The sequence below is a fragment of the Indicator indicator genome, chromosome 33 (genome assembly GCF_027791375.1).
Source record: "Indicator indicator isolate 239-I01 chromosome 33, UM_Iind_1.1, whole genome shotgun sequence".
NCBI lineage: Eukaryota > Metazoa > Chordata > Aves > Piciformes > Indicatoridae > Indicator > Indicator indicator.
In genome coordinates, this window is record NC_072042.1 from 2171285 (window position 1) to 2184967 (window position 13683).

Here is a 13683-nt window from a genome sequence, read left to right on the forward strand (position 1 = left end):
TAAAACGTAATTACCACATCCTGCACCAACCTTAATTAAAGATGAAAACCAGTCCTGACAAGTCAATTAGATTTTTTTTTTCTCCTTCTTGGTCTCCATTAAATTAAGACTCAAGTGTTACTGGAAGTGTTTCATATCACAACACATTTAACTGAAGGCTGTTGTGTAATAAATAAATCACAGCAGACAATGCAGGAGCTTCCTGCTCCTGAAGGCTCTTCTTGCAACAGCATTTCACTCTCAGGTGGGAAATGTACTGAAGGGGCTTCAGCTTCTTCCATAACACCTGTCCCAGCACTGGGAAACTTCCATCAAAAGTCTTGCATGGAGTTGTGGAGATCTGACCTCTGCAGAAGTGTCACAGGAAGTTATGAGCTCTGAGGTAGCTGGCAGGACTTGCCTGCTCATAGCATTATGAGATTATTGAGTCCAACCATTCTCTAACTCTACCAAAGCTGGTGCTAAACCATGTCAGCACCACATCTCTGTGTCTTTTAAACACCTCCAGGCATGGGGATTCCACTTCCTCCCTGGGCAGCCTGTTCCAGTCTTTGAGAACCCTTTCAGTGCAGAAGTTTCTTCTGACATCCAACTTTAAACCTCCTCTGGGGCAACCTGAGGCCATTACCTCTCATCCTATCAGCTGGTCCTTGGAAGAAGAGCCCAAACCCCACCTCACTCCAACCTCCTTTCAGGCAGTTGTAGACAGCAATGAGGTCTCCCCTCAGCCTCCTCTTCTCCAGGCTAACCAACTCCAGTTCCCTCAGCTGCTCCTCCCCAGCCCTGTTCTCCACACCCTTCTCCAGCTTCATTGCCCTTCTCTGGACCTGCTCCAGCCCTCACTGTCCTTCTTGGAGTGAGGGCCTCAACACTGAACCCAGGATTGAAGGTGTTGCCCCACCAGTGCTGACTGGAGGGGGACAATGTGTGAAAACCTTTCCTGGTCCTGCTTGTCAAACTGTTCCTGATCCAAGGAACTCCTGGGCCAAGACCTCCCCAGAGCAAAGCTCAGCCAGCACAAGGCAACCCAGCCCCCTCTGTGTGCTGACGGTGAACACAGCTCCTCTGTGCCAGAGCTTTGCAGTCCTGCAAGTCCTCCTTGAGAACCAAGACACAGCTGGTGCTGGAGGTCTTCTCTTGGAGCTGCCTCGGGGTGGGGGTACCTCCATCAGGGCTCCCAGCCAGGACTCCAGGGTCAGCACCAGCGAAAGAAATGCAGAGGCCATCACGAATTTGGAACATTTATTTATGCAACTGATTTTCTTAAAAGGAAAGAAAGCCCAAAAGAATAAGAATTAGAGTTAAAAACAAAAAAAAAAAATAAAGAGAGAGAGAGAGAGTTAACAGCAGCTGGATATGCATGGTCCAATCCCCACTGGACATGGCCCTCCTCCACCATCCCTCCCTCCACACCAACCTCCTCCATGGGGGACTCCTAGAAATCACAGAATGGGTTGGGAGGGACCTTAAAGGTCATCATGATGCCATCTGCCTGCCATAGGCAAGGTACACCTCCTCCTAAACCAACCTCCTGGTACCAGTCCCTCGGGCAGCAAGCTCTTGGGATGGATTGCTGCCAGTTTTTGGTGGGGGGGAAGGGGAGGCCAGGTTGTTTTGTTTTTCTGCATATGGACAAAACTGTTCCAATTTGGGTTGTTTTTTGTTGTTGTTGTTGTTTGTTTTAAATTTTATCTTTTGTTGTTATTTATTAAAAAAAAATCCCCCAAAACAAACAAAAATCCCCAAAATAAAGCACTACTCCAACCTGTAATACCAATAGATCATCCATCTTAAGAGCAGTATTTATAGTTTCTCTAAATATTTCTCTATATATATCTTCCTATGTACAGAATGGCCTCACCTCAACAGCAGATGAGCATCTCAGTGGCTTGGGGTTTTTCTAGCACTTTGATTTCAAAGTCTGCCCTTCCCAAGAGATGCCTCTCCCCTCCCCACCCCACCCCCAGAAAAAAACACCCCAAAAACCCCAAAACTGAGAGACATCCAGCAAGGAGATATCAAAGCCAAAAATAATCTTGCCTTTAAAACATATATACAGCTCCTCCTGGCTCTGCTGTCTCTTCAGGACTAAGTGGGGGTTCAGCTGTCATGTTTTTAAGTCTTTCTACCAACACTTTACTGTGGGATGCTCCCTCTCCCTGGACCAAGGGAGGATGCAGGTGGCCCATGCTCCTGGTCCATCTGGGACGAAGCAGCATCATTCCTCCAACCCCCTAGGCTACAGGGCTGGACAGTGTAAGCCTCATCCCATCCCTCAGGAATTTCAAAGGCTCAGCTCAGCCATTTTCATACAAACCCAAACAATCTGCCACACAACATTTGCCTGCAGGACCCTGGGACCTCTCTGCACCCACCACACAACATCAGCCTGCAGGACCCTGGGACCTCTCTGCACCCACCACACAACATCTGCCTGCAGGACCCTGGGACCTCTCTGCACCCACCACACAACATCTGCCTGCAGGACCCTGGGACCTCTCTGCACCCACCACACAACATCTGCCTGCAGGACCCTGGGACCTCTCTGCACCCACCACACAACATCAGCCTGCAGGACCCTGGGACCTCTCTGCACCCACCACACAACATCAGCCTGCAGGACCCTGGGACCTCTGCATCCACCACACAACATCAGCCTGCAGGACCCTGGGACCTCTCTGCACCCACCACACAACATCTGCCTGCAGGACCCTGGGACCTCTCTGCACCCACCACACAACATCAGCCTGCAGGACCCTGGGACCTCTCTGCACCCACCACACAACATCAGCCTGCAGGACCCTGGGACCTCTGCATCCACCACACAACATCAGCCTGCAGGACCCTGGGACCTCTGCATCCACCACACAACATCAGCCTGCAGGACCCTGGGACCTCTCTGCACCCACCACACAACATCTGCCTGCAGGACCCTGGGACCTCTCTGCACCCACCACACAACATCTGCCTGCAGGGCCCTGGGACCTCTCTGCACCCACCACACAACATCTGCCTGCAGGGCCCTGGGACCTCTCTGCACCCACCACACAACATCAGCCTGCAGGGCCCTGGGACCTCTCTGCACCCACCACACAACATCTGCCTGCAGGGCCCTGGGACCTCTCTGCACCCACCACACAACATCTGCCTGCAGGACCCTGGGACCTCTCTGCACCCACCACACAACATCTGCCTGCAGGGCCCTGGGACCTCTCTGCACCCACCACACAACATCTGCCTGCAGGGCCCTGGGACCTCTCTGCATCCACCACACAACATCTGCCTGCAGGACCCTGGGACCTCTCTGCATCCACCACACAACATCTGCCTGCAGGACCCTTGGACCTCTCTGCACCCACCACACAACATCAGCCTGCAGGACCCTGGGACCTCTCTGCACCCACCACACAACATCTGCCTGCAGGGCCCTGGGACCTCTCTGCACCCACCACACAACATCTGCCTGCAGGGCCCTGGGACCTCTCTGCATCCACCACACAACATCAGCCTGCAGGACCCTGGGACCTCTCTGCATCCACCACACAACATCTGCCTGCAGGACCCTGGGACCTCTCTGCACCCACCACACAACATCTGCCTGCAGGGCCCTGGGACCTCTCTGCACCCACCACACAACATCAGCCTGCAGGACCCTGGGACCTCTCTGCACCCACCACACAACATCTGCCTGCAGGACCCTGGGACTTCTCTGCATCCACCACACAACATCTGCCTGCAGGGCCCTGGGACCTCTCTGCACCCACCACACAACATCTGCCTGCAGGGCCCTGGGACCTCTGCACCCACCACACAACATCTGCCTGCAGGACCCTGGGACCTCTCTGCATCCACCACACAACATCTGCCTGCAGGACCCTGGGACCTCTCTGCATCCACCACACAACATCTGCCTGCAGGACCCTGGGACCTCTCTGCATCCACCACACAACATCTGCCTGCAGGACCCTGGGACCTCTCTGCATCCACCACACAACATCTGCCTGCAGGACCCTGGGACCTCTCTGCATCCACCACACAACATCTGCCTGCAGGACCCTGGGACCTCTCTGCATCCACCACACAGCACCTTCCCTGCAGCACCCTAGGACACATCTACAGAGAGATGGGGACTGGGACATGGACACTAATTAATTCCAAGTCAAGGCTTGCAGAGTGAGTGCTGGTGTTGCCATGTACTCATGTTGCCAGTTACTGCTGGACCACTTTGCCCCACTTCTGGTGGGGTAAAAAGCCTTCTTGGTCAGGAGATAGCATGGACACACAGCAGGGTTAGACAGCAGGGATGGGAGGAAGGGGAATGATGTTGTATAGCCCTTGGAATAAGTTATTGTCAGGCCATGTGAATTACTCAAGTGAGCACATGGGAAAGCCAAATGTCTGGGGCAAAACCTCCTGCTGCCCCTGAGATCACCACCACCACGCCCCAGGTGTCAGCAAGGCAGCAAGTGGGACATGCTCTGAGGTGGAGAGAGGGCACAGATTGATCTTGCTGCTCTGCTCCACCCTTGGAAAGGGGATGGAAACATCTCCTAGGTCTGTTCACCCAGGGAGCAGCTGTTTTGGCCCCAAAGCCTTTGTGCTGCACTTTGGTCCAGTCAAATGGTGACTTCCAAAGCTTTCAGCCACAGTATGGATTTGAAGGCAACTCCCCAAGGAGAGGGATCCCCAGTGGCCAGGGCTGGCAGGGCAGGGAAGCTTCCCCTCCCCTGGGGAGATGGCACAGAAGGATGGGGGAGCATGGAGGGTGGCAGGGGGATGAAGGATAGGGATGAGATGAAGTGTGGTGGTGGTGGGATGAAAGATGAGGGTGCCCACATGCGACCTGCAGCATATGGAGGACACTTTCTCACCTGTTCTCCTCCAGCCCCACCTTAGAAACAACTGTGAAGGGTTCTGCCTGGCCCTTGAGGCAGAAGCAACCTCCCCTCAGTCTGAGGCAGACCCCAGATGTGCATCCCTCTGGTTGCAGCTTCTTGAGGCCATTTGCAGGGAGAGAAAACCCTGTCCAGAGCTTGACTGCAGCCAGGCTGTGAGCAGAGCCCCCTGGAATTAGCACAGGATCAGAAAGGTCTCACACCCACCTCCAGCAGGATGAAGCCAAACAGCATCAGGTACCTTCAACCACTGGCCCCATATGCTTGTCCCCAGGTGGCATCAGGGGCATGGGGAGCTCCCTGTGCCCAGCCCTGAAGCAGTGCAATAACTGACCCCATGCCAACAGCATCATCAAACCCAACCCTCCCTCTTCACCCACCCCAGCAAAAGCCAAGCAGCACCAATGGGCAGCTGCCTGGGGAGAGCATCCAGGAGACATATAGGATGGACCTGAACTCTGAGGACTTTGGCTTAGGGCACCAAAGGTGTCTCCTGTGCAGTGATTCACAAGGGAAGGGTTAAAAACAAACCTGTGGGATGGTGACTTTGGGTCAGCCCAGGAGGAATTAATTGGAGATGGAGAAGGTGGTGTGGAGATGGAGGGGAGCCATTGCTTGAAATGCTTTACACAAAGGCACCAGGAGGGGTCTGGGTGATTCCCTGCAGAGGGACATCATGTGCCCAGTGTCCCCAGTGCCACAGAGTGAGCCCAGGCAGCCACTGAGCCCCAGCTCCCCATCTCCTATCCCTCATCCTCACTCTGTCTGGGGCTGGGTACACAAAGAACTCACAGAACTCAAAAAAGCAAAGATCAGACTCATGGTGTGAGCAGGCAGAAACTGAAGAGCTCCTCTCAGGGTCTTGCTCCAGCTCAGAATGACCCCACCAAGGACAAAACTTGCCAGCAGCCATCTGGGCTCCTCGGAGAGCAGCTTTAATTCCACGTACAAAAAGCAACATCTCTTCTCCAAATATCCATCCTTCCCAGCTGGGAAATGGCCTCAGCTCCTTCTGTTCTCCTCCTCCTCCTCTCCATGGCTTCCTCTCCAGCTGCTTTAGAGATGCCCAGGAAGGACCGTGGGGCCTCATCCTGCACACACCAGCCCCACAGCCACAACTCAAAGCGACGCAGGGACAGGACGAGTCCTGGCATCGGACCTGCAGCTGCCTGGACAGGCTGGGGGCAGGAAGGAAAGCTGGAGAGTGGAGGATGAAGATGGGGAGCAGCCAACACACCCCAACATCCTTCTGTTTGCCTTCAGCTGGTGGGTTTTGCTGGCAGGTCCTTTGCTGGTTCCCTCCTCACCTCCAGCACTAACACAACGTCCGAGCGCGGAGCGCGCGGTTGGCACCAGCCCTGCGCAGGCCCTTGCTGCCCTTCTCCTGGCGAGATGCTATCTGGTCTCCAGGGACTCCAAGTATTCCAGTGCTATGTCATAGCAGAAGTGATACTGCTCCTGTTTGGAGAGGAGAGAGGATGTTGTGAGCCCAGATGTTCTGCTTCCCTTTTCAAGGCAAATTAGGCTTCGACAGCCCTAAGGAGCAGCCTGGGAAGGGTTCTATGGACAGGTCACCTGCTGCTGGGGGCTGTGTCCCTCTCCTGTCCTCCCTGACACTCCTGCTGAAGCAACAGCCGGGGGCAGTCCTGCTTTTGGCACACAATACCCACTCTGCTGTGGAGGGGGATGAGCCCTTCACCTGGATCCAAAGGCACTGATCACACCAAACCTTCTGTGCCTTGGGGGCACATGGCAGCTTCTGCTGCCCCGAAGGAAGGGCAAGCACCGTGGCATCCCCTCACCAGGAGAAGAGACTTTATTCACTACACCAGGCTACAAACCAGGCAGCACCACTGTGGGGCTCCCCTGAAGATCCTCACTCATGGAATCCCCCCACACCCCTGCAGTGACTGACATCCACCTGTTGGAGCAGGTGCAGAGTGAGCCATGATCAGAGGGCTGGAGCACCTCCCATATGGGGACAGGCTGGAAGAGTTGGGGCTGTTCAGCCTAGAGTTGGGGCTGTTCAGCCTAGAGATGAGAAGACTCCAGGGAGACCTCAGAGCAGCCTTCAAGTACCTGCAGGGGGCTAAAGGAGAGCTGGGGAGGGACTTTTGACGAGGGCTTGGAGTGACAGGACGAGGGGCAATGAATTGAAGCTAGAGCAAGGAGATTTAGACTGGAGATGAGGAAGAAATTCTTTACTACAAGAGTGGGGAGACACTGGAACAGGTTGCCTGGAGACGTTGTGGGTGTCCCCTCCTGGAAGGTGTTGAAGGCCAGGAGGTGGCCTTGAGCAACTTGGTCTAGTGGGAGGTGTCCCTGCCCATGGCAGAGGGTTGGAACTGGATGATCTTTAAGGTCTCTCCCAACCCAAACCATTCTATCATTCTATTAATCAATCATCAGATAGTGGCAGAGCCATGGGAACAATGGGCTGTGGGGTCAGAAGTGTCTGAAATAAAGCCCCAGCCAGAAGTTTCTTGATTTGGGAGTTCAGTGGAGACTGCACACAGGGAATGTGCTCAGGAGAGTGCTGTGGCCTCACTGCTTCTGCCCCTGCACAAATCCTCTTGCTGCAGAGACTGTGGCCTGGGTGTTTGCTTTGGGTGGAGGGAGAGGTGTGAAGGGAAGCCTCAGGAGCTTTCCCTTCCCAACATCCATATTTTCCAAGGGAAATGCCAAACAAAGGAGTGTTTTGGTGCTGAGGGCAAAGCCTCAGCTGCCTGTGACAGCTGGGCCAGAGCCAAGGGCTGTGAGTGGGAAAGCTTCCCCCTGAGCCCACAGCTGGGAAGGGCTCTCCCATCCTTTCCCTTTCCTGAGATAGCTACAGACAGTGCCAGCATCTTCCCACCCTCTGCTCCCTTCCAGCTGCATGGAGGCAAAGCCCAGCATGGCTGGCTGCTGGTTTTACAGCTCAAACCACTGAAATTGGGTTTGTGAAGGCAGCCTTCTCCATCCTTGTCCTCCTCTACCTGACCTGTTCTTGGGCTCTTCTGTTCTTGTACAACCCCCAGCACAGCAAACAACAGGGAAGCTTAGACCTTGGAATCAGAGAATGCATCAGGTTGGAAGAGACACTTAAAAGTCATCTTGTTCAACCCCCCTGCAGTCCCCTGCAGGGACATCCCCAGCTACATCAGATGGCTCAGAGTCCCATCAAGCCTGACCTTAGATGTCTCCAAGGATGGGATCTCCACCACTCCCCTGGGCAATCTGTTCCAGTGTTCCACCACCCTCATGGTAATGAGCTTCTTCCTAATGTCCAACCTAAATCTACCCTGCTCTAGTTTCAAACCACTGCCCCTTGTCCTAGTGCTACAGACCTCTGGAAGCAGTCCCTTTCCAGCCTTCTTCAGGTACTGAAAGACCACCTGAAGGAAAGCTAGAGAGGGAAGAGCCCATCCCCATGAGCTGTTGCTCCTTCAAGCATCCAAAAAGCAAAACCGCTCAGAGTGAGGGGAGAAAAACTCCTCAGATCAGATTTCTGCTGCTGCTGTGAGCTCTGGGACACGGTGAGAGCATCCTGGGGGGTGACACCACCTGCTCAAATCCTCAGCAGCAGCACAGGGATTGCAGCTTGAGCACCAGCAGGAAAATCCTGTTACGCCTGGTGTGGGTGGGCAGCCGCTCGGGGACTGCAGGTGGGAAAAGGCAGCGAGGGAGAAGGGCTTCAAAGCAAGGAGGTTGAGAGAGCTTAGATTAAAAGCACAAAATGCTTTTTGGATTAAGAAAAGGGATTGTTGCCATTTATCATCACATAAAAACAAGCCCACCCACCCCCCCCAACCCCAGGCAAGTAGGGGGGGAAGACACTCGGGCAGCAGGCAATGGCTCCGCGCCGGCTGCTCTCCACCGGGCTGTGCCTCTTTACACCATGCAAGGATCCGACCTCCCAGTCACTCCAGGGGATTGGGATTCCCAGAATAGATGGTCCAGGTTCATTTGAGGCTGGAGGATGCTCATGTCCTGATGGGAAGTGTTGCCTTTTTGGTTGTTTTTTTGGTTTGTTGTTGTTTAATACCTTTGCAATTTAGCTCAGTGGGTTCGGTGGCTCCATGCTTGTCACATCATCTTTCCATTATCTGCATCCCTCCCCCTGCTCCCCCTCTCCCCTCCCTCACCTTCTCCTCCTCCACTTTTAATTCCTAATGCAAATCACATCCCCCTCCACAAACCCATTTCATTTTGCAACTTAGGGATTTTATCATCTAAACAGGGTAAACATTTCTGGCTGATTGCTTTTAAAACATTATGAGGCACCTGGATACCTCCGGCACAGGGACAGGGACACACCTGCTCCAGCCCCTGTCCTGTCATCAAGGACCTGATAGGGCATGAGCTGCTCACCCTGGTCCACTGCCACCTCCAGCAACCCCATCATGAAGCATGGCTCCATCACTACCCCCAGCAGCTTGTTCCTCACTTAAATTCACTCAAGACCCAATTCCCTCTTCTATTTCTAACAGGAATTTGTCTCTTCCTTGGAGGATCCTTACTGCACCTCGGAGCTGCTCTCAAGCACCACAAACGCTCTGAAAAGCTGCAATGGCATCCCATGAGTGAAAGCCAACCTGCTTCATTGCTCCTGGGAGGGATCCCCAACAAGCCCAGCACCAACACCAAGGGCATGTCAGCACAGTGAGATGAAGGCAAGCTTCAATGGGGGCTGCTCTCAAGAGCTGCCTCTCCTCCCTGTCCACCCCAGCCCACAGCATGGTGCTGGCACACTCACCAAGTCATGATCTGCATGAAGATGGCCACAGTGCTGATCACAGACTGGTTTGGGTTGGAAGGGACCTTAAAGATCATCCAGTTCCAACACCCCTGCCATGGGCAGGGACACCTCCCACTAGACCAGGTTGCTCAAAGCCTCAGCCAACCTGGCTTTGAGCACTTCCAGGCTTGGAGCCTCCAGGACTTCTCTGGGCAGCCTGTTCCAGAGCCTCACCACCTTCATGGGGAAGAATTTCTTCCTAGTATCTAATCTAAATCCAGCTTCTTCCAGTTTGAAGACATTACCCCTTGTTCTTTCACTCCATACCTTCACCAAAAGTCCCTCTCCAGCTCTCCTGTAGCCCCCTTCAAATCCTGGAAGACTCTCTAAGGTCTCCCCCAGAGCCTTCTCTTCTCTGTGTTGAAGAACCCAAACTCCCCCAGCCTGTCTTCATAGCAGAGGTGCTTCAGCCCTCTGCGTTCCTCACGCCACAAAGGATTTGGGATGGGAAAGGAGGTGATTTGGGGAGGTCAGCATCCCCCCCAGCTCCTCTCCTCCCTGCCAGAGAGATGCAGAAGGACCTGCAGCCAGGGTGGACACGGGCAGTGCTTGGTGCTTACCAAGGTCTCTACCATATTTGGCTTGTAGTTGCGGAGGGTCTTGGCAGCATAGAAGACGTCTGCCATGTTGTGGCACTTGATCATCTCCAGGATCATGGTGGAGGCACAGAAGGTGCCACTCCGGCCACCTCCGTTCCTGGTGGGAGAAACACACAGCTTGGTGGTGAGAAGTTGGCATTCAGAGCACCTTCCTGCTCCCTGCAATTCCCCCTCTTCCTCCATCCATCTGTGCATCCCAGGAGGTGCCCTAGAAGAGGAGTCCTCCTAAACTAGGGGACCTGAACCAGCCCCATGCTGTGGCAGAAGCTGTGATCCTGCCCTCTGGTCCTCACAAGAGCCACACCAGAGCATGGAAACACCTTTTTAGACCATTGGGGCTGGATCTTGGTTATTTGGGCTCAGTTTCCAGCCCTGCCATGGACTGATTCCTCACATGACCTTGAGGAAGCTACTGTGTCCCTCTACCATCCTCTTTCCATCTGCAGGGTGGCCCAGGGTTGATGACCTTTTGGGTAGTGCTTGGCTGGAACAACCACCCCACCTGTCACCCAGCTCACTGGCTACATTCCCCCATTCTGGCCTGAAACCATTCCTCACCACCACAGCAAAGGGGACGGCGAGAGGAAGAGAGAACCTGCAGGCAGTGGTTCATAAAGCATGTTCTCAAATTACCCTTGGGCTAATGAAGGCAGACAAGGCTGCAATTAATTTGTGATTAAAGGCTTCCCTGCTGTCTCCACCAACCTAGGAACGTGCTAGGTTCCATCCAAGGAGAGCACTCCTGGGACATGGTGACAGAGGTTGGGACCTCTGCCAAGCCCTGCTGCAAGGCAAGGGGCTGGGGTGAATGGCAAGGTTCTGCCAGCAGCTGTCACTTGTGCTGAGCATCCATCTCACGAGGGAGGCTTGACCTGGTGACCAGAACTCATGTTGTGGGACAGACTGCACTACTTCCAGGGCAGTGGTGGAGTCTTCAGCCCTGGAGGGGTTCCAAAGCTGTGGAGATGTGGTGCTGAGGGCCATGGTTTAGTGGTGACCTGCAAGTGCTGGGTTCATGGTTGGAATGGATGATCTGAAAGGTCTCTTCCAACCAAAACCATTCCCTGATTCTATCTGGGGACAAAGTCACCCTGGGGAGGGATTTTTAGAGGGGTTCCAGACAGAACTGTGGAGATGTGAGCTGGGGGCATCTCTCTCCACACAGCAGCTGACTCCTCTCCAGCTGACACTCACAAGCAGTGCACCACGGTCCTGCCATCGCCACTTTCCTTCTGCCACCTCTCCACCTGGGCCAGGAGGTGCAGGAAGGACTTCTTGGAGTCTGGGGTGTCTCGATAGGCTGACCACCGGAGGTACTGGAAATGCCGGACCATCAGGTGCCCCTCCTGCAACTAGAGAAGCAAACCTCATCAGCCTGACCCCATGGCCTGCCCTCATTTGCCTCCACTGGAGGCTTGATGGAGGACAAGAGGGCTTTGGAAACATCAACAGCAGAGCAAGAGAGTAAAACCCTTTCCTGGTGCTCTAAGATGGATGGTTCAGCTCACACTGATTCCACCACCCCATCCTGCCTTGGGGGAAGCTCCACTGGCAGGGTTGATCCTACCTCACAGCATCTTGGGCTGTCTCTCTATCTCCCAAAACCCTTTACCAGACCTCTGAGCCTCCCCAAGGCTTCCCCATCACGTCTTTGTCCTGCATGCAGAAGATCCCAGAGGATGTGCTTGTGCTGTGTTTGCTGTAAACCAGGAGGCTGAGGAGAAGCTTCCAGCCACAGAGGCAGTGGAGGTGCACCTTAGGGCCCTGGTAATCTGGTTAGCTCTGAAGGCTAATCTGGTTAGCAGGCTGCAGGAGGAGGATTAGATCCACAAAGCTAAACCAGGCCAGGCTTTAGCCAGGCAGATGTGGAGCTCTTGCTCAGAAGTTCTCAGAGCTTCAGGAGTACCTGATGAGATGAAACCACAGTCCACACACTCCAGCTGCTTCTCAGAGCTCAGCAGCACTCACATTGGGAGCAGGCAGTGAAGGAGAAAGTGGGGATCAGATGCACATGAGGGATCTTCAGCTCTGGAGGGTTCTGTCCACCCAGTTTCAGCTGCCCGAGGAACAGGGTGAGCACCAGACCTGCTCCAACCAGCAGGACCTGGAATTGCTGTGGCTCTGCCTGGGGAATGGGTGTTGGGGGAACACAGTGCCCACCCCAGCACACCTCAAACACATGAGAGCTTTTCTGATCCTTTTTGGGAGCTCCAGTGTGGGCTGATGACATGGCTGAGATGAGTTGACCTCCCCAGGTTCAAGGTTTTTGCTGCCAGCTGGAAGGCAGGAAGGCAGAGGTGGAAGATGAAACATAAGCAGAGCTAAAACAGGAGAGAACTCTGACAGGCCAGGAAGGAAAGCTCTGGGACATGTTTTGAAGCTCAGGTGAAGGCTCTGTCTAGCTCTGGAGGGCTTGTGACACACACCAACGTTTGGTTCCCCTCCAGCCAGCAGGGCTTGGCAAGAAGCAGCTCCTTGCATCTCCCAGCACTCTTCCAGGGATCTGCTCCCTGGGAAAATCTCTTCTTAGCTCCAGGTTTCAGTCACACTGCACTTTAACTCAGGGTGGGGTGTGTTCTGCCACCTGAGAGCACAGCACACGTGGGGAAAGACACTGTGCTGACACCCAGGAGGTGCCAGATGCTCCCATGAGGAGCACAAGCCAAACCCTTCTTTGTGTTCAGAGTCCAGATGATCAGGATTTACCTCCTCCAGCTCCACCTCCCACACTGAAGCATCTTTACCAGCAGAGCCATCAGCCAAGCCACTTGCACCCTCTCCCAAGCTCCCTAAGTCCCATCTGTCCAAGGACCTTCACTGGGACATTGGCCTCAGCCTCTTGGTAACCCTCAGGAGATTTAAAGTCTTCATGGATGCCACCTCTTGACAAGTGGTTTTGTAACTAAACCAGCTTTTACCCCACATACAGCTCTGCACCCACACAGGCTCTTCATCAGCATCTCTGTCCCTCCTCCATTCTTCATTTAAGGGCAAGATGAGAGTTGATGCAAGAAGGACAACAGGTGAAAACCTGTGTAGATCTCCCCACCCTTCAGGAAAAGGGTTCTGCTGGTCCCAGGGAAGCTACTGTGCCCATGTGGAGAGACTCCATCCTGTGATACATGCGTGGCAGGGCAGAGTTGGACCTCCAGGCAGAATGAGAAAGGCCTTCCTAGAGAATTATCCAACATCTTGAAGGGAGCTGTGAACTCCAGAGAGGCTGGATGAAGCCAACAGCATTTTATAGGCTCCTTTTGCCCAGGAGGAGATCAGGAGCTACATCTTCTGGAGGAGATGGATTAGGATGAAGAAGACACCAGCACCCACAGCACCATTCAGTTAGTTTGCATGGAGAATTCCCTGGCCAGGCCATGACAAGCTCTAGGATTGCAGATACATCATCCTTCACTAG

The 13683-nt window shown here is 54.0% G+C and overlaps 1 protein-coding gene across 1 annotated transcript in view; it reads right to left on the bottom strand.

Annotated features, from left to right (window-relative positions):
• Positions 1–6270: 6270 nt before the first annotated feature.
• Positions 6271–13683, bottom strand: part of PTPRU (protein tyrosine phosphatase receptor type U) — a 59073-nt gene continuing 51660 nt past the window's right edge. Inside the window, exons 30-32 of the mRNA XM_054395180.1 lie at positions 11466–11623; positions 10233–10368; positions 6271–6353 (exon numbers count right to left, since the gene is read on the bottom strand). Coding sequence (XP_054251155.1) covers positions 6291–6353; positions 10233–10368; positions 11466–11623 — 357 coding nt within the window. The 3' untranslated portion in view covers positions 6271–6290. The remainder of the gene's footprint in view (positions 6354–10232; positions 10369–11465; positions 11624–13683) is intronic.